The sequence below is a fragment of the Pelobates fuscus genome, chromosome 5, assembly GCF_036172605.1.
Source record: "Pelobates fuscus isolate aPelFus1 chromosome 5, aPelFus1.pri, whole genome shotgun sequence".
NCBI classification, from domain to species: domain Eukaryota; kingdom Metazoa; phylum Chordata; class Amphibia; order Anura; family Pelobatidae; genus Pelobates; species Pelobates fuscus.
Window position 1 is genome coordinate 278,987,928 of NC_086321.1, and position 27,421 is coordinate 279,015,348.

Below are 27,421 nucleotides of genomic sequence, written 5' to 3' on the forward strand. Positions count from 1 at the left end.
ATACGTTTTCCCAGTTTTTTGGGGTAAAATTAGGGGCCTCGGCTTATATTCGGGTCGGCTTATACTCGAGTATATACGGTATATGTATGTAATTTTACTCTAAGTGTATTTTTTACATTAATATATGTATATTAGTATGGCGTTATATATAAGATATATTTTATATTTTTTAATTTATTAACATTTTTTTTTAAATCTTTTTTTTTCACCAGCCTGTCAGTTCAGGCAGTCCCCCTGCAGGCAGCACTATGGACGCCTGTTGTAGCCATGTGACTGCTCTTTCAGAGTGATCACATGGCCCACGGGGTCCTAATTTGCTGAGGAGGGACTGTCTGGGCTGTCAGACAGTCCCCGCAGACGGAGAGGAACACCAATTGCCGGTGGGGGAACGGCGAGGATCGGGTAAGCGAAAAGGATTACCGCGGACGTACTACGTCTGGGGTCCTGGGGCGGGGGTAAATACATTTATTTTTTTATTGATTTCCTAAAATTATTTTATCTTCACTGAGAGTCTCGACCCCTCGAGGCACTCAGCACTCAGGCAGGGCATCGGTGCAAAACCGTTAGAGGGGTTCCAGCGCTCACATTTGCAGCGGACCGTTCAAGGTCGTTAACAATCGTTTTTTCTTCGACTACCAAGTATGTCAGTGGGTGCAAAGCGGTTAAAGATGTAATGGTGTATTATTCTAATAGTGGCCCCTGGATAAAATGAATTTAATGGAAATGTCAATCAACTCTTAGAAAATAATAGGCCAGTACAATGGAAACATTTTATGATGATGGTAGAAACCAGGAGGAAAGAAAAAATTAACAGAGGAGAAGGCAAGCATGCACAAGTAGGAATTGGACCTTTTACTTAACAACAGTAGACCTGTTTCATATCCTGCCCCTGGATATAATGTTCCAAATGTGGACCACAAGAGCAGGTCTGGGATTATGTGGACCACAAGAGCAGGTCTAGGAAAACTAGCTCAAAATGCACACTATAGCCAACAAAACAACTTTAGCTTAATGAGCATGTATAGAGCATGCTCCTGCAGTATCACTGCTCAGTTTTCTGCCATTTAGGAGTTATACCACTTATGTTTCTTTCTATGCAGCCCTAACCACACCTCCCCTGGCTGTGACGCACACGGGCTGCATGAAAATTTATTTAATTTCAATCAGATGTCGCCTTGCTTAAAAAGTGTTCATCACCTGCTCTGTAAATTGAACTTTAATCACACACAGGAGGCCACGTCAGGTTCTTGAAGGCTATTTAGAAATTCTATAGTATACAAAATGTGCAGTAAAGAAAGTTTAAACATTAGATCTCTCTTTACAGGAAGGCTGTGTTAGTTATGTGCAGGGAGGTGTGACTAGGGTTGTATAAACAAAGTGATTTAATTCCTAAATGGAGAATTGAGCAGTGAGACCGCAGGAGCATGATCTATACAACAAAACTACTTCATTAAGCTAAAGTAATTTTGTTGCCTTTAGTGTCGCTTTAAACCAAGCCAATCATTCAGCTAACTATGCCCTGAACTGCACATTGCTTTGTACTGTACTTCGGACAATACAGAAACTCAGTGCAGAGCAGCAGAATGATATTTGAAGCAGCAAATTCTCACTCTCCATTCTATTTCTGTTGCTGAACTTTGCACTTGCTATACTTTCCAGTTGGGGATTAATAGAAGTTTATCAAAAAGGCATTCTATTTATCCCAGGTAATCTCAGACAAAAAGTATGATATTGGTTAAAACTGGTTACAACGTTCTTACTAAAAACGAATTGAGGGACAGTTGCAGAGCAAGACCCTAAGCTGTATTTTGTAACAAAACTGAGACGCCAAGCCAACATCCCTGTCTCTCTGTAGAGATGCATGACTGTTAGATGGTCAAAAGGAGAAAAAATTGCTGTCAGCACATGCTGCTTTCTGGAAATTCTAAGTGCACGTTACAGATGCTTCAGAATAATGAATGCTTTCATATTTCATGTTCTATGCACGGTTAATTGATGGATTTTATTTAATAAAGTCTATTTGTGCCAGTCATATAAATCAGTTCAGCAAAATATAAAAAGAATAAATAAATCCAACGCAAATAGAGAGTACACCTGTAAGTAGTAGTATCTTCATAATTTCACCTGAATCATATTTAATATATTCCCCCACTAATATGTTACTAGACATAATTTTTAATGGTGAAAGTTCACCCACTCAAAATGATTTGATATGTTCAATAACTACATCTTGATTCAATTACTAATTGTGATAATTAGATTTATTTTTTATTTTTTATTTTTGAAATGTTACACTGCAGTATATTGAATATATTTGCTGTTACTGTAACAGTTACCAGTATGGGTTTCACAGCTAAGTGCTAAGCAATACATTCAACCTGTAATATCTATCTATCTAAAGACTGCAGTCTGCACCAAAACAAACAGTTGCATCAGACGGTTTCCAACCTCTTTCTCTATTCCGTCATTCATGCAGTACAACAATGCCCCCTACTGCCCATTAGTATGTGGCTTTTGGCTACTCAAAACCACATGCTGTTCAAACTTGCATACATAGAAACATAGAATGTGACGGCAGATAAGAACCATTCGGCCCATCTAGTCTGCCCAGTTTCCTAAATACTTTCATTAGTCCCTGGCATTATCTTATAGTTAGGATAGCCTTATGCCTATCCCACGCATGCTTAAACTCCTTTACTGTGTTAACCTGTACCACTTCAGCTGGAAGGCTATTCCATGCATCCACTACCCTCTCAGTAAAGTAATACTTCCTGATATTATTTTTAAACCTTTGTCCCTCTAATTTAAGACTATGTCCTCTAGTTGTGGTAGTTTTTCTTCTTTTAAATATAGTCTCCTCCTTTACTGTGTTGATTCCCTTTATGTATTTAAATGTTTCTATCATATCCCCCCTGTCTCGTCTTTCCACCAAGCTATACATGTTAAGATCCTTTAACCTTTCCTGGTAAGTTTTATCCTGCAATCCATGAACCAGTTTAGTAGCCCTTCTTTGAACTCTCTCTAAGGTATCAATATCCTTCTGAAGATATGGTCTCCAGTCCTGTGTACAGTACTCCAAGTGAGGTCACACCAGTGTTCTGTACAATGGCATGAGCACTTCCCTCTTTCTACTGCTATTACCTCTCCCTATACAACCAAGCATTCTGCTAGCATTTCCTGCTGCTCTATTACATTGTCTGCCTACCTTTAAGTCCTCAGAAATAATCACCCCTAAATCCCTTTCCTCAGATGTTGAGGTTAGGACTCTATCAAATATTCTGTACTCTGCCCTTGGGTTTTTACGTCCAAGATGCATTATCTTGCACTTATCCACATTAAATGTCAGTTGCCACAACTCTGAACATTTTTCTAGTTTACCTAAATAATTTGCCATTTGGCTTATCCCTCCTGGAACATCAACCCTGTTACATATCTTAGTATCATCCGCAAAAAGACATACCTTACCATCAAGACCTTCTGCAATATCACTAATAAAAATATTAAAGAGAATGGGTCCAAGTACAGATCCCTGAGGTACCCCACTGGTGACAAGCCCAAGCTTCGAATATACTCCATTGACTACAACCCTTTGTTGCCTGTCACTCAGCCACTGCCTTACCCATTCAACAATATTGGAATCCAAACTCAAAGATTGCAGTTTATTGATAAGCCTTCTATGTGCAACAGTGTCAAAAGCCTTACTGAAATTTAGGTAAGCAATGTCTACTGCACCACCCTGATCAATAATTTTAGTTACCCAATCAAAAAAATCAATAAGATTAGTTTGGCATGATCTCCCTGAAGTAAACCCATGTTGTCTCTGATCTTGAAATCCATGTGTTTTTAGATGTTCAACAATCCTATCCTTTAACATGGTTTCCATCACTTTCCCCACTACTGAAGTAAGGCTTACTGGCCTATAGTTGCCCGACTCCTCTGTGGCGAAACCAACCTCGCCACTGGGCCCTGGAGAAGCCTGTTTGCTAGCCTCCTACCTGCTGACTATGGCCCCTGGGTTATTTGGGGCATATTGTACTGTATATTGCTGCTACTGGCCCTTTTAACAGCATCTATGGACATATTGGGACTTTTGGGACTACTGTCCCTTTAAGACTGTGATACATATTCTAGTGTACTGCCTGTAATATTATATGTGTATTAAGTTTAACCTGGGATATGTATGCAGCATTCATCAGATTGTTCGGTAGAATCACTCCATTTATTATATTGAGTGAAACTACCGAACAACCAGACCACCCAGGAATAAGTGTGCCTCCAATTACAGTTTGCAACAATGTTGCAAACGGGTAATTGGCAATCCATGTAATGTATTCTTTGTCCTCTGGGTGGCCGCCATTCGGGAAACAAACACGTGGCGGCGGCCATCTTAAACTACCGAACAGCGGTGTTTTGCCGTCGAGTGTCTGGAACTAAAATCGGACACTTGACAAGGCAAACACCGCTGAGACCTCCATACTTCCAGAAATTCGTATGGAAACTACCGAATGACCCGCCGTTCGGTAGAAAGAACCCCATAAACAAGGGAATTCATTCAAACCCTCTCCAGGCTCTATAACACAGGCAATTCGCCTGTTTTCATTCCCTTGTTTGTGACCGACCGCAGGGCCAAAATGCATGGAACTGTTTTGGGCAGGAAATTGTGCTTGCGGTCGGTCATAAAGGACTTCCAGCTAACTTTTGATCCACTGGATGGATTTGTCTGATTTTTGGAAGGGTGTATGTTTAAAGTGTGCTGATTCCAAATATGTGGTTTTTGGGAAGATTGGATGTATGGATTTAAAGTTATAGCACATGTATAAAAACTGTAGTTTTCCTGGCTGTATAATTATGTTAACTGGTTATCTGAGGGGAGGGGATGTGTGGGTTGTACCATGTATCTGATTGGTTATTTTATGCCTCCCCCTGGGTGTGGCCTGTAAGTGTACAAGTGTAATAAAAGCCAGGCTGGATGAGCCAGTCCAGAGTTCCTGTTTTACCCTCAAAGTGATGTGTCGTCTCATTATTGGGGGGAAGGATTTATTGCATGCTGTTCCAGTTGACTGCTAGGAGTACAAGCCTATTCGTATGGTTCCTATTCAATGGTCTACAGCATTCATATGCTTGGGAGAATTTAAAAGGTTTCTCGGATTCGGTGATTGTGGTGTCTGCCAGAGTGCTTGGAGTCCTCAGGAAGCACTAGGAGCATCCATTAACGGAGGTACCCAGTCGGGGTGCCAGGTGATCCGTTACATCCTCCCTATTACCTTTCTTGTGAATGGGCACAACATTCGCTAACTTCCAATCTTCTGGGACTACTCCTGTTAACAATGATTGGTTAAATAAATCTGTTAATGGTTTTGCTAGTACACCACTAAGCTCTTTTAATAGCTTTGGGTGTATTCCATCAGGTCCCATTGACTTATTTGTCTTTACTTTTGACAGTTGAAATAGAACCTCTTCCTCTGTAAACTCACGTGTAATAAATGACTCATATATCCTTTTTTTTAACAGAGGTCCCTTTCCTTCATTTTCAGCTGTAAATACCGAACAAAAATATTCATTGAGGCAGTCAGCTAGACCTTTATCCTCATCTACATACCTTCCTTCTTTTTTTTTTAATCTAACTAATCCTTGTTTTACTTTTCTTTTCTCATTTATGTATCTAAAAAAAGTTTTTTACTGACTGTGCTATTTTCTCTTCTGTGTTTGCATATCCTTCTAGCAAATACCGACATGTAGCTTGAAAGCCAAGGAAAATGTGTCTTCCCACAACGGAAAGGAGGAGAAGTAGGGGGAGGTGCGGGGGGCAGGCATGTGAATTCACCTGCGTGCTGCTAAAGAACATTACATTGTGTATGCAAGCAAAAACTCATCTGCAGAGATTATTTGTAATATAGACATTATTAAATTTACATCTAAATAACATTTTCTCATAAAACACACTTCATGATGTATTGTATATATTATGTATATTGAAATCGAGATAGAAAGACAGGTATAGTTTATATTAATAGGGAAAAAAATGCCATTGTAGGTTCAGGGAATATATTTGGTCTTAGATTTGCCCGGAAATAACTTTTAAAAGCTGCACAAAATAACATTAAATATATATATATATATATATTACAACGCATGATCAGGGGAAAAAATACAAGAGAGAGACGCAAAGGAAGTCAAAGTCACAGAGGACGTGAGAAGCATAATCAAATAAGAAAAAGGAAGCCTGCTCAGTTGATTAACGTTAAAGTGGATCTGCCACTTCTCTGGAAATCAATCACACCATTAAATAAAGCATTGAAAATCACCTATAGATGTGTGCTTACCTTTTTGTAATGAGATTTCAAATAAACAGTCCAGGCACCATAATAACTTCATTAGAATTACGTTGTAATGGTGCCAGGAGGTCACAAAACAACTTGAGAAAAATATGCACGTTTCACAAGCCATTTAGTGAACTGGGAGCTACTGAGTGACAGAGTGTCAGCTAACACTCTATGCCAATCAACAGTGCTCCGAGGCCTTCTTGTTCAAGGTTCTGAGCATTGGAATGCCAGGGCCAGAGCAATTGTGCACTGGATAAGCTGACGCCAGGGACCTCCTGGCCCCATAACAACGTAATTACAATGAGGTTGTTGTGGTGCTCAGGGTGATCCTTTAAGCTTTCTTTGAAAATGTATATCAAATGAAAACTAAGCAACAAAACAACTTCAGCTTCATGGGACAGTTTTGTGTGTAGATCATATCCCATGCAGTCTCACTGCTTAATTCTCTGACATTTAGAAGTTAAATATATCTATTGTTTCTGTTTATGCAACCCTAGCCACACCGCCTCTAGCTGTGACTGACACAGCCTCCATTACAAAAAAAATAAATGGTTTCATTTTCAGATTTACAGTAGTGTGTGTATTTTAGAAGTTCTCTCTTTATCTGTAGATTGAATATTAACACAGACATTGTACAATAAAGGAAGTGGAAACATTAGATGACTATTTACAGGAAGTGTTTAGGAAGGCTGTGCAAGTCACACACAGGGAGGTGTGGCTAAGGCTGCATAATCAAAGTGATTTAACTCCTGAAATGACAGAGAATTGAGCAGTGAGAGTGCAGAGGAGTGATCTACACACCAAACCTGCTATATTAAGCTAAAGTTGTTTTACTGCTCAGTGTCCCTTAAAAGATTTAGCAAATTATGTAAGAATCCAGATTAGCTCAGGCAAAGCCAGCACAACACTGCAAAATGAACAAAGAGGCATAGAAAACAAGGTCTAGAGTAACATTCATGATTTCCCCTCTTTTCTGTATACGCTGGATGCAAGTGCAAAAGACAGAGTTTATAACAATGATCGAGAAGGATCCAACATGGAGACACCAAGTTGCAGGATAAACTTAAACACATTTGTCAAATTATACGGAAAGTATCATTCCTTGGAAGTGTTATTTCTGTCTTAATGGCAAAAACCTCCAACAGTGACATCGCCGCTGGGGGCCATGGGAAGATAGGGTCCCTACTTTGTCTCAATAGATCTTTGACTGTATTGGAATTGCAGTGACAATCCAACAGTGCCAAAGCATAGCTGGCTAACACTCAAAGCCAGAGAGTGCAGTCCTGCTTTGATCTATAGAAATAGAAGACTGTATTCGGTGGGATGCACTGGGTGCTCCAAACTGTGTTGTCAATCGGTGATAAAACATTTTTTTTATGACTGTTTGCAAAAGTGCAGATTTCAACCGAAATCTGCACATTTATAATTGGGGGCAACAACACCTCCCTGGCTATCAATCAGAAAGCCAGGTAGGTTTTCTACAGCTTCTGTTAACTCTTATCTAGTGTGCAACTCTCTTCCTCTCTTTTCAATGAGCTGTATTACAGCGCATTGAAAGCATTGGTAATGCGCTATCGGCTGTGCAAACTCGCTCTCTGCTCTAGCATTTAAGTATTTCCCAGCATAGACTTTCAGGCCGTGATGGGAAAATGGGTTGGCTTCCAAAGCCTGCAGACAAGAGATCTGCAGCTTCTGCCAGCTGTTTTTAGATAGACCCCCAATGAAAAAAAGCATAAATAATTGAATGCAGGTTTTCATTGGGGCTATATCTACCAAACATAAAAAAAATAAAAAAAAAATAAAAAAAGCATAATGGGAGGGGCAATGGTATGTTCCTTTAAAAGAATAATGCAAAAAGTACCAACATATATATATTTATAAGGCTGTAACAGACCAGTTCCAACGCCACTACTGAAGATTTATAAATGTTATACAGAATAGTTCTGACAACGCTGTTGCAGTGTTAAAAGGACTTATTACAGACTAGTTCAGACAGTCCTGCTGTGTAGTTACAAGGCTATTATAGTGGTGTTTTGACAGAACCACCGTGCTAAGGAAATTACGCGCAGTTCATTATAAATGTATTATCGCTTATCCCATATGAATAATGTATAATTCCTTCTTTATGCTCTAAAGAAATTATAAATTACTCTGCAGTTTTTTTTATATAACAGTATGAGTCCAACTATTAGATGAGGGATCTCCGGGGTGACATGTAATATGCTAACTGCATGGGGTTTGAATCACTATTTGGTCTGTTGCAGTAAAAATGATTATTTCGATATAGTCACGTGCTATAGAGAACATACTTGTACAAACATGCATTATATCGATCTAAATCACTGAAAGACAAGACAAGTTATTGTTGTGCATCACCTGCACATCTCAAGCTGGACGGTGAGAAGCATCTCTTGAATACAGAAACTCGAGAAATTACATTGCTACAACGGTCTCAGTTTGACATGTAAATGAGCACAGTCAGGCACTGTGTTACACTCTGCTTTGTTTTAAACATAGTTTTTTTGGTTTTTTTTTTTTTGTTTGTTTTTTTAAAACAAAGCATGGGCTACAATCCAACCTTTAAACAGATCTTTTTATACTATTGATCCAAAAAATTAAAAAACAAAACCCCAATTTAAAGAAATGGACAATAACGCATTAAAAAAAAAAAAAAAAAACATTCTTGACTCCACAACGGCAATTAGATGTCACCTTGGATCAATAACCCGTTTACATACAGATTACTTATATACTGTGCTCTATATGTGACTCCATCTCCATAATAATTAAACAAATAGCACACAAACTTCCTTAAAGGGACACTATAGTTACTAGAACAACTACTGCGTATTGTATTTGGTGAGTAGAATCATTCCCTTCAGACTTTTTGCAGTAAACACTGTTTTTTTTCCCCAAAGAAAAGGCAGTGTTTACATTACAGCCTATGGATACCTGCACTGGCCACTCCTCACATGGCTACTAGAGGTGATTCCTGGGTCAGTACTGTACCATTCAGTGTCTCCACCCACTGCAAGGAGACACTGAACATTCCTCATAGAGGAGATACTGATTGTCCAAGGCAGCGTTTGACTTGTGCTGGCTCTTACCCTGATCTGCCTCCTTGACAGTCTCAGCCAATCCAATGGATTTCCTATGTGAAAGCATTGTGATTGGCTGGGAGAATAATGCATGCTGATGTCATCCAAGCAGGCAGATCGGGGCAGAGCCAGTATCAGCCAACTGGAATAAAAGTAAGATTTCATTATATTAAGGTGGGCATGGGGATTGTGTTTTTAGCACTATTTAGGTCAGGAATACAAGTTTGTGTATGTGTGTGTATATATATCTATATATATATATATATATATATATATAGATAGATAGATAGATAGATAGATAGATATACACACACACACAAATAATATCTTGGCACTCACCCCTTTCAATTCAAACAAAAATAATCTTGCCTAGGTGCTCCCTTAGCGTAAAAATATAATCCAATAAAGAGAAGGTGCACGCAAAGGTCTTTTTCAAACGATTTATTTTACTTTAAATTACATCAAATTGTCCCAATCAACATTTCGACCCACACAAGGGTCTTTTTCAAGAATTTATCTATACCCTGTCCCTACAGCCATAGCACTATTTACATTGCTGGCTAGTTACTCCTCTGTCACTCATACAGCTATTAAAGGCGCTTCCTATTTCGGTAGTGCACAGTGTGCAGCACCTACGTTCAGCGTTTCCATGCTCTAAATGGAGACTTTGAAAGTTTCTCAAAGAGATGCATTGATTTAATACACCTCTATGAGGAGATGCAGATTATTGTAGTGCATCGTTTTGCCGTGCACGCGCAATAGCCTCTGAATGCTTTCCTATGGGAAAACATTGGATTGGCTGAGACCATCAAGATTGATGATCTCAGCCATGGAGGCTGGCGTAAAATCTCCTTCTCTAAAAGATTTAAGGAAGGCTGGCGCCGTAAATAGTTTAACACTACACTATACTGTTAGGAATACTGGTTTGTTAAAAAGTGTTCTTTTAAGCTCCAATTTGGTGCTAAAATTGATAAGAAAATATCCACATTTTTATTCAAGTTAGTATTCCTTATACAAGCCAAGAATACAACTGGCAACTTCATCAATTAACACCTAGCCTCCAACCTTTCTCTCCTAGTTTATATTACATTTATGGTAAGTATCCATATAGACTTATGTCATACAGACCTGTCTCTTCTTAGAAAACATGTGTTTGGCTTCCAGCACTTTGCGAAGTGCATATGTATTTTGCGTTCTTCTGAATGTGTATCGATGCAAAGTGAAATTGCCATGATGACAGATCAGCATTCTAGATTTTCACTTACCCTATGTATTGTAGAGGATGGCTCTGGTGGATGACGATTCTACATGTGGGACAAGTGTTATTCTCTTCCAAATATTTCACCAAGCAACTTCTACAAACTGAAAACAGAAGTGCAATGTTATATTTATGGTAAAGAGGTTAAAGAAACATACATACAGCACACACCATTTTTGCTTTTATTCAATATTAGGATGATTTTTCAGCGTAATGTAGACCGTAAATGGCTAATTTTCAAACCATTCTAATTAAAACTCAGTTTCTTAACATCCATCTGTGTATTTTTTCCCTAATTACTTAAGGCTTGTCATAGTTTCAGTTTTTCCATTGTAAAGCAGTGCCATCTAGTGGAAACAGATGGGATGAACGTTTATCTTTTTAAACTAAAAGTAAGTGCACATATTTTGTGTCTCAATCAATCCTGGATACATTTTAAGTGACAGTAGATGTGTTTGCCTGGCCATTTAAATTGGCTAATGAAAGAAAAAGAAAAATGCATTTTTTTTTGTTCCATTGCTGGAAGTAATACTACTGTATTTGTTAAAGTTATCATAGTGATCAATCAAGATCTTAAAAGGGGTATGCACCCCTTACAACTCTGACCAATAAAGCAAATGTTATCTTTATAAATATGAGTTGCACAATTTGAGAGGGATTAGTAAAAATACATTATAAAGAAAAAAAAAAACGAAGTGCATTTTGAGCACTAAAACTAGACTAATACTAAAACACGACTAAAACAAATATGGCATTTTAGTCAAAAGACTATGACTAAAACTAAATAGAAATTTCATTTTAGTCATAGTCCGCCAAAATGAACACTGCCAAGAGGGGCTGTGGAAAGGGCAAAAGAGACAGACTAGGGCCTGGGAGAGAGACACCTAGAGGGGCTGGGTGGACAGAAAGACACAGAGGGGCAGGGGAAGGGGCAAAAGCGACAGATAGAGGCTTTATTTAAACCCAGTAGATTTTGTGATGTAATTCCAGTAAAATACAAGTTTAGCAGGCTAAGATTGCCACAAGGCATATGTATGTATATGTGTTTGTAGTATCAGTTAGTTAATTACACGTAGCTAAGATACTGTTATCACTGTACTGACCAGGTGCAGGAATGTAAGAACTGGAATTACGCGTCCCTCTCCTTTGTATCAGATGAGCCACGTGGTTAGACCGGATGGATGAGTTTAGACTCTATTTATTAAATAGGTTAAGGGTATGTGTGGGTGTAGTTAATTGTGGGAGGAGCTACAGTGCTATATAAGGAATGTACTCTATGTATTCAGTACTCAGACTTTGCTGTATTTTGGTGACGCTAGTCCCTCTGAGTCCCGATCGGTGATCCAATAAAGAATCTCTTCCTTCCTGAAGAAACCTGTGTCCATCTCTCTGTGCTTGGCTTCCGTCAGTTTCTCCGGTATCATTTGGTGCATTGGCCGGGAAGCTCATCGTTCAACGGTAGCTGAGAGGCAGAGGCGTGAGACGGTCTATCTTTGCCCACGTTCTCTACGGCTGCACCCCTGAACTTCTGCGTGGACCTCCCTTCGTCTCGGCGCCACTGGTCTGTTGTCCAGGAGATCATCGGCCTCTACGTGAGAAGTGCTGGGGTGTCCCCGTCGATGAGTGTGAACTCAGGTTCAGGAACGAGGAGGTAAGACAACTGCTGTTTTAGACGGCAGGACCCACTAGGGGTATACCGATTGTGCGGTAGGCCCAAAGGGGTTTTGAATCTGTGTATCTGCCCCCTCTGTCGGAGGGAAGGAGCGAAGGCGCACCGCTCGATCGAACGCTCTTTAGTCAGACCGTTTGATTTGGTTAGTCAGGCGGGGTCCTGGTGTAAATAGCCCTAGCCGGACACCGGTGTCTTGTCTAGACTAGCGTTCTAGGGTGTATATTACGTTCGCTAGGTCGGAGGGACCGGGAGACTAAGCGGCGCCTGTGTAAATTCGGTTCGCTAGTTCTCATCCTATCTGGGCTAAGTGGGAAGGCGTGTAAATTTGGAACCCACTAGACTTTTGATAGTGCGACTAAGAGGCGCCTGTGTAAATTCGGTTCTCTAGCTCGCTATATATGTGGTGATTGGGCAGTGTGGCTAACCAAAACGGGTGTATATAGTTTTAGGTAGTCCATTCAAGGTACTGGCCAATAGTTTAGTTGGGAATTGTAAATGTGTTAACGATTGTTTTAGTAAAGTGTATATCTTGTTAGATAGCGCGAGCTCAGCCGTCTAGCGAGAGTGTTAATAGTGTGTTGCTGTATTATAGTGCACGGTACCATAACCCTGTATATTTACTGACATTATATAATAAGTACTAATCATTGTCGTCCATTGCATGTTTAACACCATAACCACTAATAATTGTATTGTGACCTTAACTTGTGCTTTGACCTATGCTAACCGTACTGTAACCGCTATTTGTAAAAGACGATGTTACTGGGGTGTGTTATAGACGGGTAATTCGTATATAGAGAATTATAGCGTGGGTGACTGTATAGTTACGCCAAAGGGCATAATATTGATTATATAGTGACTGGTGTAACAGCTGTGTGTGTACGGGAATTCCCTGAGTGTTTATTGTTATTGTGTACGTTTCACTTGGTAACCGTACGACATGGTGCTGTTGCCAGAGGAAAAGGGTGTGACTGTTGAATAGTACGCGTGTATAGTATTCGTTGTCGACGACGTTCCATTGTTAAGTATGGGTGCGTCGCAGTCAACGATTCCGGATCCCTTAGGATGTATGGTTAAGAATTTTAAAAAGGGATTCAAAGTTTGTGATTTTGGGGTAAAGATGTCTCCTGTACGTTTGGTCACTTTGTGCACTAGGGAGTGGCCTACTTTGGTTGCGGCATGGCCGCCACGTGGCAGTTTGGATCCAACTCTGGTACAGCGCTTACACGTGGCTGTATCGGGTAGGCCTGAACTTTACGGCCAGTTTCCTTATATTGACTGTTGGAGACAGGCCGTAAATGACTCGCCAAAATGGCTCCAGACATGCCACGAGGAGCAGTGTCGCCTCATGGTAGCTAGGACTTGCTCGTCCACTAGGACTGGTGTTAGGCCCATTTTGGACACGCCCCCTGAGTCCGAGATCCCTTTGCCGCCCCCTTACTTTCCGTTAAGAAGAAGTGACGCAAACGCAGGAAGTCCTGCACCCCTCCCCTCATTACCCTCATCCACTTCCGCTTCCTCCTCCAGTACAGGATCCACCCCCCCTCGTACTAAATCTCCCCTTCCGGAACCAGAATCCACCCCCATTAGAAACGAATATCCTGATTTGGCGCCACTTCAGACTTCCGGTCAAGCTTCATCTAGCTCGGCTCGAAGTGTTTTATTTACGACCTTTTCCCAAAACCGACCTCCCACATCCCCATACCCTATCTCTCCCCGACCGGAACCCATGACTGACGCCTCTCTACGTAGCCCCATCCAAACCCGACAGTTGACTGGTGCCCAACAATTAAAGCACTATCAGATGCCTCTTCGTCTGAATCCCGGGTCAGCTTATATCGATGCCGCAGGTCAAATGGCACACGCTGACCCAGTCTTCGTATATGTCCCATTTACCACAACCGATCTTTTAAACTGGAAGACCCATAATTCCTCGTATACTGAGAAACCACAAGCTATGACTGATCTGTTCACCTCAATAGTACAGACGCATAATCCGACATGGGCTGATTGCCAGCAGTTACTAATGACTTTATTTAACAATGAGGAAAGGACAAGAATAAATCAAGCAGCCATTAAAGCATTAGAGGATAGAGCCCGTGCTTTGAACCAAGCCAATCCAGCAGCATGGGCCGCGACACACTATCCCAACACCGATCCCGATTGGAACGTAAATGGTGCTGATATGGTTCAACTCAGAGCCTATAGAGACGCTATAATTGCTGGCATGAAAGCCGGAGGAAAGAAAGCCATTAACATGTCGAAGACAGTTGAGGTGATCCAGAAAAGCGATGAAGCGCCCAGTGTCTTTTATGACCGATTATTGGAGGCATACCGCTTGTATACCCCCTTTAATCCGGAAGACGCAGACAATTCCCGAATGGTTAACTCCGCCTTTGTCAGCCAAGCATACGGAGATATTAAGCGCAAGCTACAAAAGTTAGAAGGGTTTGCAGGTATGTCCATCACCCAACTAATGGAGGTAGCAAATAAGGTCTATATGAACAGGGATACAGAAAGTAAGAAAGAGGAAGAGCGCAAGATGCGTAAAAAGGCTGATATGCTAGCGGTAGCGATCGCAGGCGTAGATAAACGGGGCCCAGATAGAGGCAATAATAGATGGAGTAGGGAGCCTTTGAGTAGGGATCAATGCGCGTATTGCAAGGAAGAAGGGCATTGGAGGAACGAATGTCCGCAAAGAGAGCAGTACGAGAGAGACCAACCCAGGGCAGGCTACGGAAACTTTAGAGGTAGAGCGAGAGGTAGAGGAGGCCCCGGAGGGAGTAATGGTTATAGAGGGAGTAATGGGAACAGAGGAAGTGTTAGGGAAGACAGGTATATTCCAGCAGCGCAAAGGTCCCGCGATAGAGAAGGTAGGGACTTTGTAGGATTGGCTGACACTGTCATGGAGGACTATTGATACCGACCGGGCTCCATCCCCCTTGGTCGAGCGGAGCCTATGGTCGATGTATCAATAGGGGGGAAAAGGAGTGCGTTCATGATCGACACTGGTGCTGAACATTCAGTGGTGACTAATCTAGTTGCTCCTCCATCTGGAAGGACTATTACTGTGATAGGAGCAACTGGAAGAAGTGCTGAAAAACCGGTTCTTAAAAGTCGACTCTGTACATTGGGAGGCCACGTAGTAAAACACCAATTCCTTTATATGCCTGAATGTCCAGTCCAATTGCTGGGACGTGATATGCTATCAAAATTACAAGCGCAGATTACGTTCCTACCAAATGGAACAACATCCTTAAAGTTTAATGGACCTTCAGGTATTATGACTTTATCCGTACCAAAGGAAGAAGAGTGGCGACTTTATACAGTGTTGACTAGCCAAAACCCTAGGAGTGATGAGACATTGTTTAACATACCAGGAGTTTGGGCAGAGAACAACCCACCAGGACTGGCCCGCAATATTCCACCAATAAAAATTGAACTGAAACATGGGGTTTATCCAGTGAGCCTAAGACAATATCACATTCCGCAGAAGGCTAAGAAGAACATCCAATCCTATCTGGATAAGTTCATACGGTATGGTATCCTAAAATTCTGTACTTCCCCCTGGAACACCCCATTGCTGCCTGTTCAAAAGCCCGGTACAGATGAGTATCGACCTGTACAGGACTTAAGAGCAGTCAATGATGCGGTTGTTAGCATACATCCAGTTGTACCCAATCCATATAACCTGCTTGCTTTAATTCCGGGCGGGGCTACTTACTTCACAGTCTTAGATCTCAAAGATGCCTTCTTTTGCCTCCGAATTGCCGCAGAAAGCCAATGTATTTTCGCTTTCCAATGGGAGAACGCTGTAACGGGCTCAAAACGCCAAATGACTTGGACAAGACTGCCCCAAGGGTTTAAAAATTCACCTACCCTATTTGGTTCAGCTCTAAGTGAAGATCTACTGGATTTCGAGTCTATCCCAGGAGAATGTGTATTGTTACAATATGTAGATGACTTGTTGATAGCAGCAGTTACAAAAGAAAAATGTCAGCAAGCAACGCACGATCTACTACATATTCTCTGGAAGGCAGGATACAAGGTGTCCAGGAAGAAGGCTCAGTTGTGTTTGCCAACTGTCAAGTATCTGGGATTCCATATCTCTGAAGGTCAAAGGATTATGGGGCCAGAGAGAAAAGAAGCTGTCTGCCAAATACCAATACCCAAGAATAGAAGACAAGTGCGAGAATTCTTGGGGGCAGCAGGCTTCTGTAGGATATGGATTCCCAGCTATGCGATACTGGCAAAACCTCTGTACGCAGCCATCAAAGGTACAGAGCACGACCCCTTCTTATGGACCCAAGAACAGCAAACGGCATTTGAAGATGTGAAGAAGGCTTTGATGAGTGCCCCAGCATTAGGTCTACCTGATCACACACGACCATTCTACTTATATGTACACGAGCAAAGAAGAATGGCTGTGGGAGTATTGACACAGTACTTGGGATCATGGCAAAGACCTGTTGCCTACATGTCTAAGCAACTGGATGCAGTGGCCAGCGGACTTCCACCTTGTCTAAGAGCCGTAGCTGCAGCCGCCCTGCTAGTAGCTGAAGCCGATAAACTCACTCTGGGTCAAGAACTTTATGTACGAGTCCCACATGCAGTACAGACGTTGTTGGATTACAAAGGAAATCATTGGTTTAGTAACAGCCGTATGACCAAGTATCAAGCAATGTTGTGTGAAAACCCAAGAGTGCATTTAGAGACTGTAAACACCTTAAATCCAGCTACCCTTTTGCCGCAACCTACTGAAAGTCAACATGATTGTTTGGAAGTAATGGATGAAGTATTTTCAAGTAGACCAGATCTTCGTGATTTTCCCATCCAGAACCCCGATGTTCAATATTACACCGACGGCAGTAGTTATGTGAAAGAAGGGATCCGCTATGCAGGATATGCAGTGACAACAATAGACAAGGTGATAGAAGCTCGGCCACTGGCGAAAGGAACATCAGCACAAAAGGCAGAATTAATAGCACTAACACGAGCGTTACAATTGGCTGAAGGTTTAAGAGTAAATATCTATACGGACTCTAAGTATGCGTTTTTAACCACTCATGCCCACGGAGCTTTGTATAAAGAAAGAGGACTACTGAATTCAGAAGGCAAAGAAATCAAGTACGCAGCTGAAATCCTACAACTATTGGAAGCAGTGTGGGAGCCGAAAGAAGTCGGTATCATACATTGTCGAGCGCATCTGAGAGGAGATGGTGATGTAACCAAGGGAAATCGGATGGCAGATAGTGCAGCTAAGCGTGCTGCTGAATCAGGAAGACAGGAGTATGTGGGGCATATAGCTGCTCTTATACCAACTCCACTGTCCCAATGGACTCCAGTTTATACAGCTCAAGAAGAGGAGTGGTTAAAGACTGAACCGGGAAAGTATTTGGAGAACAAGTGGTATCAGCTAGAAGATGGAAGAATAGTCATACCAGCATCACTAGCGGTAGAAATTGTCCAAAATTATCACAACGGGACACATTCTGGGAGAGACAGTACTGAAGAATCTCTCAGGAAACATTTCTACATACCAAGATTGTCCAACTTGACTCAGGCCATTGTACGCAGATGTGTAACGTGTGCTAAGAATAATGCAAGACAAGGACCAGTAAAGCCACCAGGAGTCCAGTTTATGGGGGGACTCCCCATGTCCGATCTACAAATAGACTTTACAGTAATGCCTAAATCGGGTGGACATCGTTACCTGTTGGTAATTGTGTGCACCTATTCAGGCTGGGTAGAAGCATGTCCTACTCGTACAGAGAAAGCAGGAGAAGTTGTAAGATTCCTGCTACGAGAAATAATACCCCGATATGGACTACCCTGTTCTATAGGATCGGACAATGGTCCAGCTTTTGTTCATCAGTGCCTACAACAACTGACTCATATGCTTGGTATAAAGTGGAGGCTTCATACTGCATATAGACCCCAGAGTTCTGGTAAGGTAGAGAGAATGAATAGAACTATAAAGAACCAGTTGGCTAAAATGTGTCAGGAAACCCAACTTAAGTGGAACGTTCTCTTACCCATAGCTTTATTGCGAATCCGCAGTACCCCTACCAGAAGGATGGGCCTCTCTCCTTTTGAAATCATGTATGGGCGACCACCTCCCGTACTTGGTAACTTAAGGGGGGACTTGAGTCAGTTGGGAGAAGGAATTACCCGGCAGCAGGTTGTAGAGTTGGGTAAGACTATGGAGGAGGTACAGAAATGGGTACAAGATAGATTACCTGTGAATATTTATCCCCCTGTTCATAGTTATCATCCAGGAGACCAAGTGTGGATTAAAGAGTGGAATAATGTACCGTTAGGGCCCAAGTGGAGAGGTCCTTATGTTGTTCTTTTGTCTACCCCTACAGCGATAAAAGTAGCCGAAGTAACTCCGTGGATACATCACTCCAGGGTTAAACCAGCAGCAGTCGATTCTTGGCAAATTACAGCAGATCCAGAGAATCCCTGCAAGATCCGGTTGAAACGCACTACTCAGTCGGAGTAACGAGGAATTATTGTGGATTACAAATTTTATTGTTACAGGTGTGAGTGAGAAGGCCATAATAAAGCCTGTCCGCTTACCAACACATAGTGTATAAGCCAGGAAAGTCTCGAAGGGACACCTGTGAAGACGAGCAGAACTCCATTCCCTGCAGCCCTCACATCCTGGAAGCTGAGGTTCCATCGCACGGACGAAGACTGAGGATGACGGCGAAAGATGTGCTTTTGATTGTGTTTATTTATATGTGTTTTTATATTCAGGAAGGTAGAGGTACCGACACTCCTAGCTGTGAGGTATGCATTAAGACTACGAGAACAGGTAACCATATTTCCCAAACCCTAATTTGGCATTCACAATACGAATGTAAAGGAGAGGTATCAAGATGTAGATACCTAAATATAGACTATAGTGTGTGCCATTTAGGAGTAGGAGAACCTAAGTGCTTCAGTCCAGAGTATCAACCTCGTACAATTTGGTTGACTCTCAGGAATGGAGATCCTCAGGGGACCCTAATTAATAAGACGGTGTTAGAATCCGTACATTCTTCGGGTGTTCTGCTATTTGATGCATGTAAGGCGATATCAAGTGGTAGAAAACCGTGGAATGTATGTGGGGATCTTAGATGGGAGAGGACGTATGGGTCTAATGATAAATATATTTGTCCCAGTAGTAAAAATAAATATGTGAGTCCTAGATGCCCAAATAAAGACTATAACTTTTGTCCATATTGGTCTTGTGTGGGGTGGGCGACTTGGGGACAGACAGTAGATAAAGACATGATAGTGACTAAGTTGCCGACTAGCCCTTATTGTAAGTCTATGGAATGCAACCCAGTCCATATACTTATTAATAACCCCGACAAGTTCCTAGATAAGTATGGAAATTTATTTGGGTTTCAGATATACGGGACGGGTTTAGATCCTGGGACATTATTGTTTATAGGAATAGAGACTGATACGGTATCCTCCCAGACTCATCAAGTATACCATTCCTTTTATGAAGAGATGAGTATAGATAATAAGATCCCCCATAACGCTAAAAACCTGTTCATTGACCTAGCTGAAAGTATTGCCGGTAGTCTTAATGTTACCAACTGCTATGTGTGTGGAGGTACTAACATGGGAGACCAATGGCCTTGGGAAGCAAAGGAGGTAATGTCCGGTTCTGAGGCAGTTGACCAACTAATATCTACACAAGCCGATTATCATTTGAGTGTTAGAGGTAAATCTGAGTGGAGATTAAAGACCTCCATCATAGGTTATGTTTGCATAGCAAGGAAAGGAATAATGTATAATACTTCTGTAGGAGAATTAACTTGTCTAGGGCAAAAAGCTTATGATGATGATACTAAAAATACAACTTGGTGGTCGGCTTCAAATGTCTCAGAACCATCTAACCCGTTTGCTAGATATGCCAGTTTAAAGGATGTGTGGTTTGATTTATCCATCACATCTACCTGGAGAGCCCCAGCAAATTTGTACTGGATCTGTGGTAAGAAAGCCTATTCGGAGTTGCCACAGGACTGGGAAGGGGCATGTGTGTTGGGTATGCTCAAACCATCCTTCTTCTTGTTACCGATTGAAACAGGTGAGACTTTAGGTGTTAAAGTGTATGATGTGAATCATAGGAAGAAAAGGGGACCCTTAGAGATAGGCACCTGGGAAGATAATGAATGGCCTCCCCAGCGTATCATAGATTATTATGGGCCAGCCACGTGGGCAGAAGATGGTACCTTTGGTTATAGAACCCCAATTTATATGCTCAACCGTATTATAAGATTACAGGCGGTGGTTGAGATTATTACTAATGAGACCTCACAAGCACTCAATCTTCTAGCGAAGCATAATACCAGGATGAGGACAGCAGTGTACCAAAATAGATTAGCCTTGGATTACCTTTTGGCAGTAGAGGGAGGTGTATGTGGGAAGTTTAACCTGAGCAATTGCTGTCTTCAAATAGATGACGAAGGGCAAGCAATAGCTGAGCTTACTAGCCATATGGTTAAACTAGTGCATGTGCCTACTCAGGTATGGAAAGGGTACAATCCAAGTAGTTGGTTTGGTAGCTGGTATGAGTGGTTTGGAGGGCTTAAGGCAGTGGTAGGTGGAGTCCTACTGATTTTACTGTTGTGTCTACTCCTACCGTGTCTTATACCCTTAGTAGTTAGGTCTGTGCAAAGCCTGATAGGAAGTATAGCAGAGAGGAAGGCTGCTGCACAGATAATGGCGATATATAAGTATAAGGCTCTAGATCAAGGAGAACCAATGCAGGAAGATGAGTGTTAAAAGATTCACATCATAAGATAAGTCTGGTCTGGTTCATGGTAACCTGAGGTATATGCAAACCAAGGTTAAGTGATGCCTCAAGTAATTGTGAAATATCAGAGGCATCAAAGGGGGGAATGTGATGTAATTCCAGTAAAATACAAGTTTAGCAGGCTAAGATTGCCACAAGGCATATGTATGTATATGTGTTTGTAGTATCAGTTAGTTAATTACACGTAGCTAAGATACTGTTATCACTGTACTGACCAGGTGCAGGAATGTAAGAACTGGAATTACGCGTCCCTCTCCTTTGTATCAGATGAGCCACGTGGTTAGACCGGATGGATGAGTTTAGACTCTATTTATTAAATAGGTTAAGGGTATGTGTGGGTGTAGTTAATTGTGGGAGGAGCTACAGTGCTATATAAGGAATGTACTCTATGTATTCAGTACTCAGACTTTGCTGTATTTTGGTGACGCTAGTCCCTCTGAGTCCCGATCGGTGATCCAATAAAGAATCTCTTCCTTCCTGAAGAAACCTGTGTCCATCTCTCTGTGCTTGGCTTCCGTCAGTTTCTCCGGTATCAATTTTAGTGGTGTCGACTAAAATCTACTGGGGATTTAGTTGACTAAAAGTATACTAAAATTAAAACAATTCAGATGACTAAAATACGACAAATTAAGATAACTTTTTAGTCAAAAGACGACTAAATCTAAATTGGAATTTTCCGCCAAAATTAACACTGATTTTGAGACTTTCAACATTACTATGCTGTTTCACTTCAAGCATGTATCATTTCAAAATGAGTCAGTCATATGCACACAGAAACAGGATCATACACTTATTTAAAAAAATAAACCTAGTAAATATCTTTGTTGTGCACACTAACTGCACTTTCTGTGCTGAATTTGTTAACGGAGAATTTTTTTTTATTTTTTTTACATTAAAGCAAATCTGTTACCATCTGGAAGCTTTGCATGATTTGCAGGGTGAGGGGTGACAGTGCTACTTTCAGGCCACAATTAAATACGTTTTCTGAATGATTTAATGCTGTTAGACTTTAATTGTGACTTTTGAAGCCAAATAATTTGGTTTTCTATGCGATTTTTTGTAGATAAATTATTTGGAAGAGATTTCAATCACTAGGAAAGATTATTAAATTGAGGTCTAAGTTGCGACAATGAAAAATTCACTTGCAAGACCCAGGTTGTACTGAAAATACACATTTGATTGAAATGTAATTCTGCAATCATGAATGGCTGTATGAAAAATGCACAACAATGGATGACCATGAGGCACTCCCTGCTCCCTATTGCAGTTTATCTCTGTGACTTAACAGACTTCCACTGCACATGCATGACGTCTTCAAATTCCCCATAGGAAAGCATTTATTCAATGCTTTGTTATGGGGAAGCTTTAATGGGCATGCGTGCGCATTAAGTTCCCCTATATGCGTTATGTTGCAAGAGAAGGAGACCTAGCCAGCGCCGAGGGGGCCATGGTGCTGTAATTAGGGTGAGTAAATAAAAAAAAAAATTAAACTTTACTTATTAAGGAGTAGACCCACAGAAATACAAATACAAATCTGGATGGGCAAAACGCGTAGATAGTGCTGGACCAGTTCGTGAACATCCATGTTTTTATCCACGCAGGTCATTTTAAAGCGGGAAGGGAGCTCGGCGTCCATCCAGATCAAGAAGGCTGAAAGTCGGCTCGAGTGCACCGAGCAGCCTGAATCCCCCTGCGACAGTATTGGTATTTTCTTGACTATCACCGGCTTGAATGTACCCCGTGCTTTTTAGTGGTCACTTGGAAACAAGCTACACAACTATTTCTAGTTAAACCAGGAACTGATAAAGAAGTGGACACATTTAATGCAGTAAATTTTTGAGCCCGAGTGCCCAAACCGCAATACAAACCAACTGAATACTGAGGTTTAAGTTTAGAAAAAAACAACGTATACAGTTGTCCGAATTAGGGGTGTAGTGTGCGCATGGGAGTGCAGTGTATACATGGGGTGCAGCAGGAACACTGTGTGTATGGGGCCAGTGTGTGTATGAGGGTGTAGTGGGGGGAGTGTGTATGGGGCCAGTGTGTGTATGAGGGTGTAGTGGGGGGAGTGTGTGTGTGTGTGTGGGGCAGTGTGTGTATATGTGTACAGTTGGGGCAGTGTGTGTGGTGGGGGTACAGAGGGGGCAGTGTGTGTATGGGGGTACAGTGGAGGCATTGTGTGTATTGGGGTGCAGTGGAGGCAGTGTGTGTATTGGGGAGAAGTTTGTGTATGGGGAGCAGGGTGTGCATAGGGGTACAGTGTGTATGGGGGAGAAGTGTGTGTATGGGGAACAGTGGGGGCAGTGTGTGTATGCGGGTGCAGTGGGGGAAATAAGTGTTTTTTTAAATAAAAAAAAAAATGTATATCCCCCCTCCCTTCTTACCTTTGCCCATGGAGGGGGGATATCGATTGTGAAGCCCTGGTGGTCCGGTGGAGAATCCCTGGCGGTTCTAGTGGGAAGTAAACTCTAGCCTGCAGCTCTTGGGCTAGAGTTCACTCTCGCGAGAACAGAGCATTGCCATGGTAACCATGGCAATGCTTCGTGATCGCGAGTGGAGACCCGGCGGAGCTGCAAGCTTGAGCTTCCAGGTCTCCCCTCTCCCTCCCGGCAATGTGCCTGTGGACCGGTGAGGGAGATCTCTGATCTCCTCTCCAGTCCGTAAAGGCACCCAACAAGGCCAGCGCTTGGACAGCACCGGCCCTGCAGGAGAGAGCATCGGCTCTCATGGTAGGGCAATTGCCCCGTTGCCCCCCCTGGATCCGCCACTGCACCAGCCGCCCCTCCCCCCATCCCCCTCCCTCGGGACCTAGGGTTGCATGCCCACAGAGAGAGCTCGGCATAGGTTCCATACTTAACTCAAGCCACCTGATCAAACAAGTCACATATTCTATCATTATAAGCTTTTGTAAAAGAAAAGTTTGGCAAGACGGGTATATATATATATGTATAGATGACTTTAGATTTAACTGTTTTTGGTTTCCTATGCAGGGATCTAGAGCACTGATTGAGTACCTGTGTGATGAACTATGCACTCTGAAAGAAGGGGTTTTACATTTTAGTAAACCCGCGCATTGATTATGGATTTATCAGAAAATTTCTGGCCTACCTTACAACTTCTATTACTGAGGCATATCACTGTCCAATCACTCTCCAGTTTCTGTCCAAACAGCATCTCAACTATTTAGGCCAACCAAAAAGCAGCGAAGACAACACCGAAAGCACTAGATCTCAATCTAGTGCATAGTTATTTTCCTTTTCTCGGACAATGTAATACACTAAGTTTTTTGAGATACAACAATGTTGTTCCTTAGCACGTTTCTACTGTCTACAGACAACCATTGGAGCAGCTACCTCCTTAAGATCTAGCTATGATGCTGAACGTAAACAAAAAACAAAGAGAGAAGAATAGCAGGGGAGCCCCAAACTGTAAATTACAGAAAAATCTGAATATATTAAGGGATTAAAAATAGAGAGACTGCTGTAGAAAGCAAAGGAAACCATCACACTATCACTAGACTAGACGTGCTATAGTGCAATTAGTACTAGATAAAATAAAAGCAGCGTCAAAAAACCCGACGCGCATTTCAGTGCATAACTGCACCTTCATCAGGGAAAACATATAGTGAGTTGCTAATGATTGTTGGAGACAGCTGGAGCATAAGCAAAACATAGAAAGTTGGGATTTCCTCTGCGCCTCTTAATCTAATAAACATAGCTAAAGCTTTTCTATACCAAATTGTACAACATATATCCATAAATATCACTATTAGTTGCTGCCTGCAAGCAAGAAGAGATTGACTCTTACGTAATTAAAATATAGGAAGGCTAATCCCTGAGACAGCTCAACTCTTAGAGGCAGAAGTTTAACGGAAGAACTGCAGGAATCAAATAAGTTTTCAAAGACTGGTAGGCCTGGAGCCCAATAGCCTGACCCTTAAGTACGCGAAGATATTTGGCAAAATCATTTTATCACATTTGGTAGATACCATATTAGATCAGATTAGATCTTTCAACTGTGACTCACTGGCCACACAAGGAGTAAAAATTATTTAGAAACATGTTGTAAGCAAGCGGAAGGCAAAAATGTGCCACTCCAGACGTAGTACACTACATCTCCCATGATGGCTTGCCAGCATTATGGCCGTAAGAGCCTTATGGGAGATGTAGTGCACATCTGGGGGGCTGAAGGTTGCCTACCTATGCCAAACACGGACATTAAACTTTTTGAAAATGTATTGGCTATACAGGTAAAAAGGTCTTGCCTTCCTTAGTCCATTGGGATCAGTGTGGTTTTGTCTTAATTAGAGAAGCAAGGGAAATACTTTTATTTAAAAAATTAAAGCACCCCTTCATTCTCCTTTTCACAGACTGAAAGAAATGATTTTTATTGAGTCAATACCTGCTGGTTCGGTTTTAAGTGGTGCACATAGTATCTTAAAGAGTTAGGGGTAACTGGTGCTTTAAGATCTCATCCAGTAATACCAGTTGCAATGTCCAACTCTACTCAAAACCTTAAAGACATAATATAAGTTTAGTGAAAATTAAGAGTTGTTTTTTTGTTTGTTTTTTTTTTTTTATGGATTCCAGACAATTCCCATTAAGATCCTTAAGTCTTTTTAGGTTCCCTTTAAAATGGCACTGGGTAACTTTGTTTAAAATTACATAAGGCCCAAGATCAAATATGCTGATTGGTATAAGACGACACCAATTTAGAAATGATAGAGAATGCTATACAAGCTTTGTTTTGGCTAGATCGTAGGGAGGAAAAGATTGGTGTAAAAAAACACCGATTTATTAGCTCCATTCATAAATTATGATGCAATGCAAGTCAACAGGTACACTTGTCAACATTAAACAGTGAGCCGTCTCGGCTCATCAATTGCCGAGCCTTTTCGGAATCCTAGGTCTTGTCACTTGTTAGGTAGAGAGATCCCGATACAAGCATATTCAACCAATATCTCTGAGGGAATAATGGCTCTGGCATGCTTTTAGAAGGTAGATGACATTTATTACTTAAATGTTTCAGATACTATAGACTCTTGTCAAATTTATGTATCTATTAACCCCAGATGTAACCTTCATATACATCTGACTTGTTTGGAACATTTTCTGACTCTGGGCAAGACACTGACAGAATTGTTCACTAAAATTAGAATTGTCTGGAATGTAAAAATTTATTCAAATTTTAGATAAAATTAGCTAAAATTCAGCTATTAAGTTTGCCTTAACTTTGAAATTCATTTAATTTGGAACAATTCTTACTTTATTAAGTAACCCTGTGAGCGGGGGCACTTCATACCTGCATCAGCTGCTCGGGTCTCCGTTAAGTGACATCCCTCCCACTTTTTAAATGAATTTCAAATTAGGAGAATGTATAGCAAAGGACAATCATGGAGGACAGTGGTCCAAAATAATGACTGTACACAGAGTACATTGAGCTGAAAGTGTATATGCCATTACAATCGCAGCAGTTGAAAGAAAAAAAATCATCCAGGCACTCAAAGATCAGAAAAGTGCAACGTTTCGATACCACGAGGGATCTTTCTCAAGCCTGGATCACAATCTTGTTCAATTATTACGGTAAGGGTGGCCAACCCCAGGTGACAAATTGTATTATTTTATTAATGGTCTTCTTAGAGGTTAAAGTTCAAAACTACTTAATTAATAACCAATTTTTATTTATTTATTTTTTTTAGAGAGAGAGATTTGAGAAAAGTAAGTAAAATGTGATTTCCTTAGGTGGAAGATTCCCTTTAATATGAAAAATAAGGTGAAAATTTGAGTGAATCTAAATTTAAAATCAGACAAGATGGCTTTTAATTATCCTTAACTGCACATCAATAACTGTTAATTTTCAATCATCTAGTATAAATCTCTTCTATGTCAAAGTGGATCATTAACCTATACACTGAAAGCAAGTCTTTGGAGAAAGCTTGCTGTGATGACTTCTAATTAACAATTCATTAACAGTTAATGAACAAGAGCTGTCATGCACTTTGACACCATGTTATAGCCCCGGTGATATTTCCAGTTCATGGCTTCTAAAGAAAACTTAGTACGGTCCTTGAAGAGGTAATAAAAGCTTCTGTGAGCAAATTTACAAGTGTGTCATTCTTCAAATAGTCAATTAAATGAGCTTGTTTAGATTTAAATATTGGAAATCTGGGGCTGTAAAAATCCTAATTGTGTATGGCCACACTAATTGGATTAAATGTTGTTAAGGAGTTTGCTTCTTGTTTAGTTTTTGAAA

At 41.2% G+C, this 27,421-nt stretch overlaps 1 protein-coding gene across 1 annotated transcript in view; it reads right to left on the minus strand.

Moving 5' to 3' along the window:
- PCGF3 (polycomb group ring finger 3) overlaps positions 1-27,421 on the minus strand; it is a 143,452-nt gene that overhangs the window by 22,355 nt on the left and 93,676 nt on the right. The window contains exon 3 of the mRNA XM_063455349.1: positions 10,687-10,783. Coding sequence (XP_063311419.1) covers positions 10,687-10,783 — 97 coding nt within the window. The remainder of the gene's footprint in view (positions 1-10,686; positions 10,784-27,421) is intronic.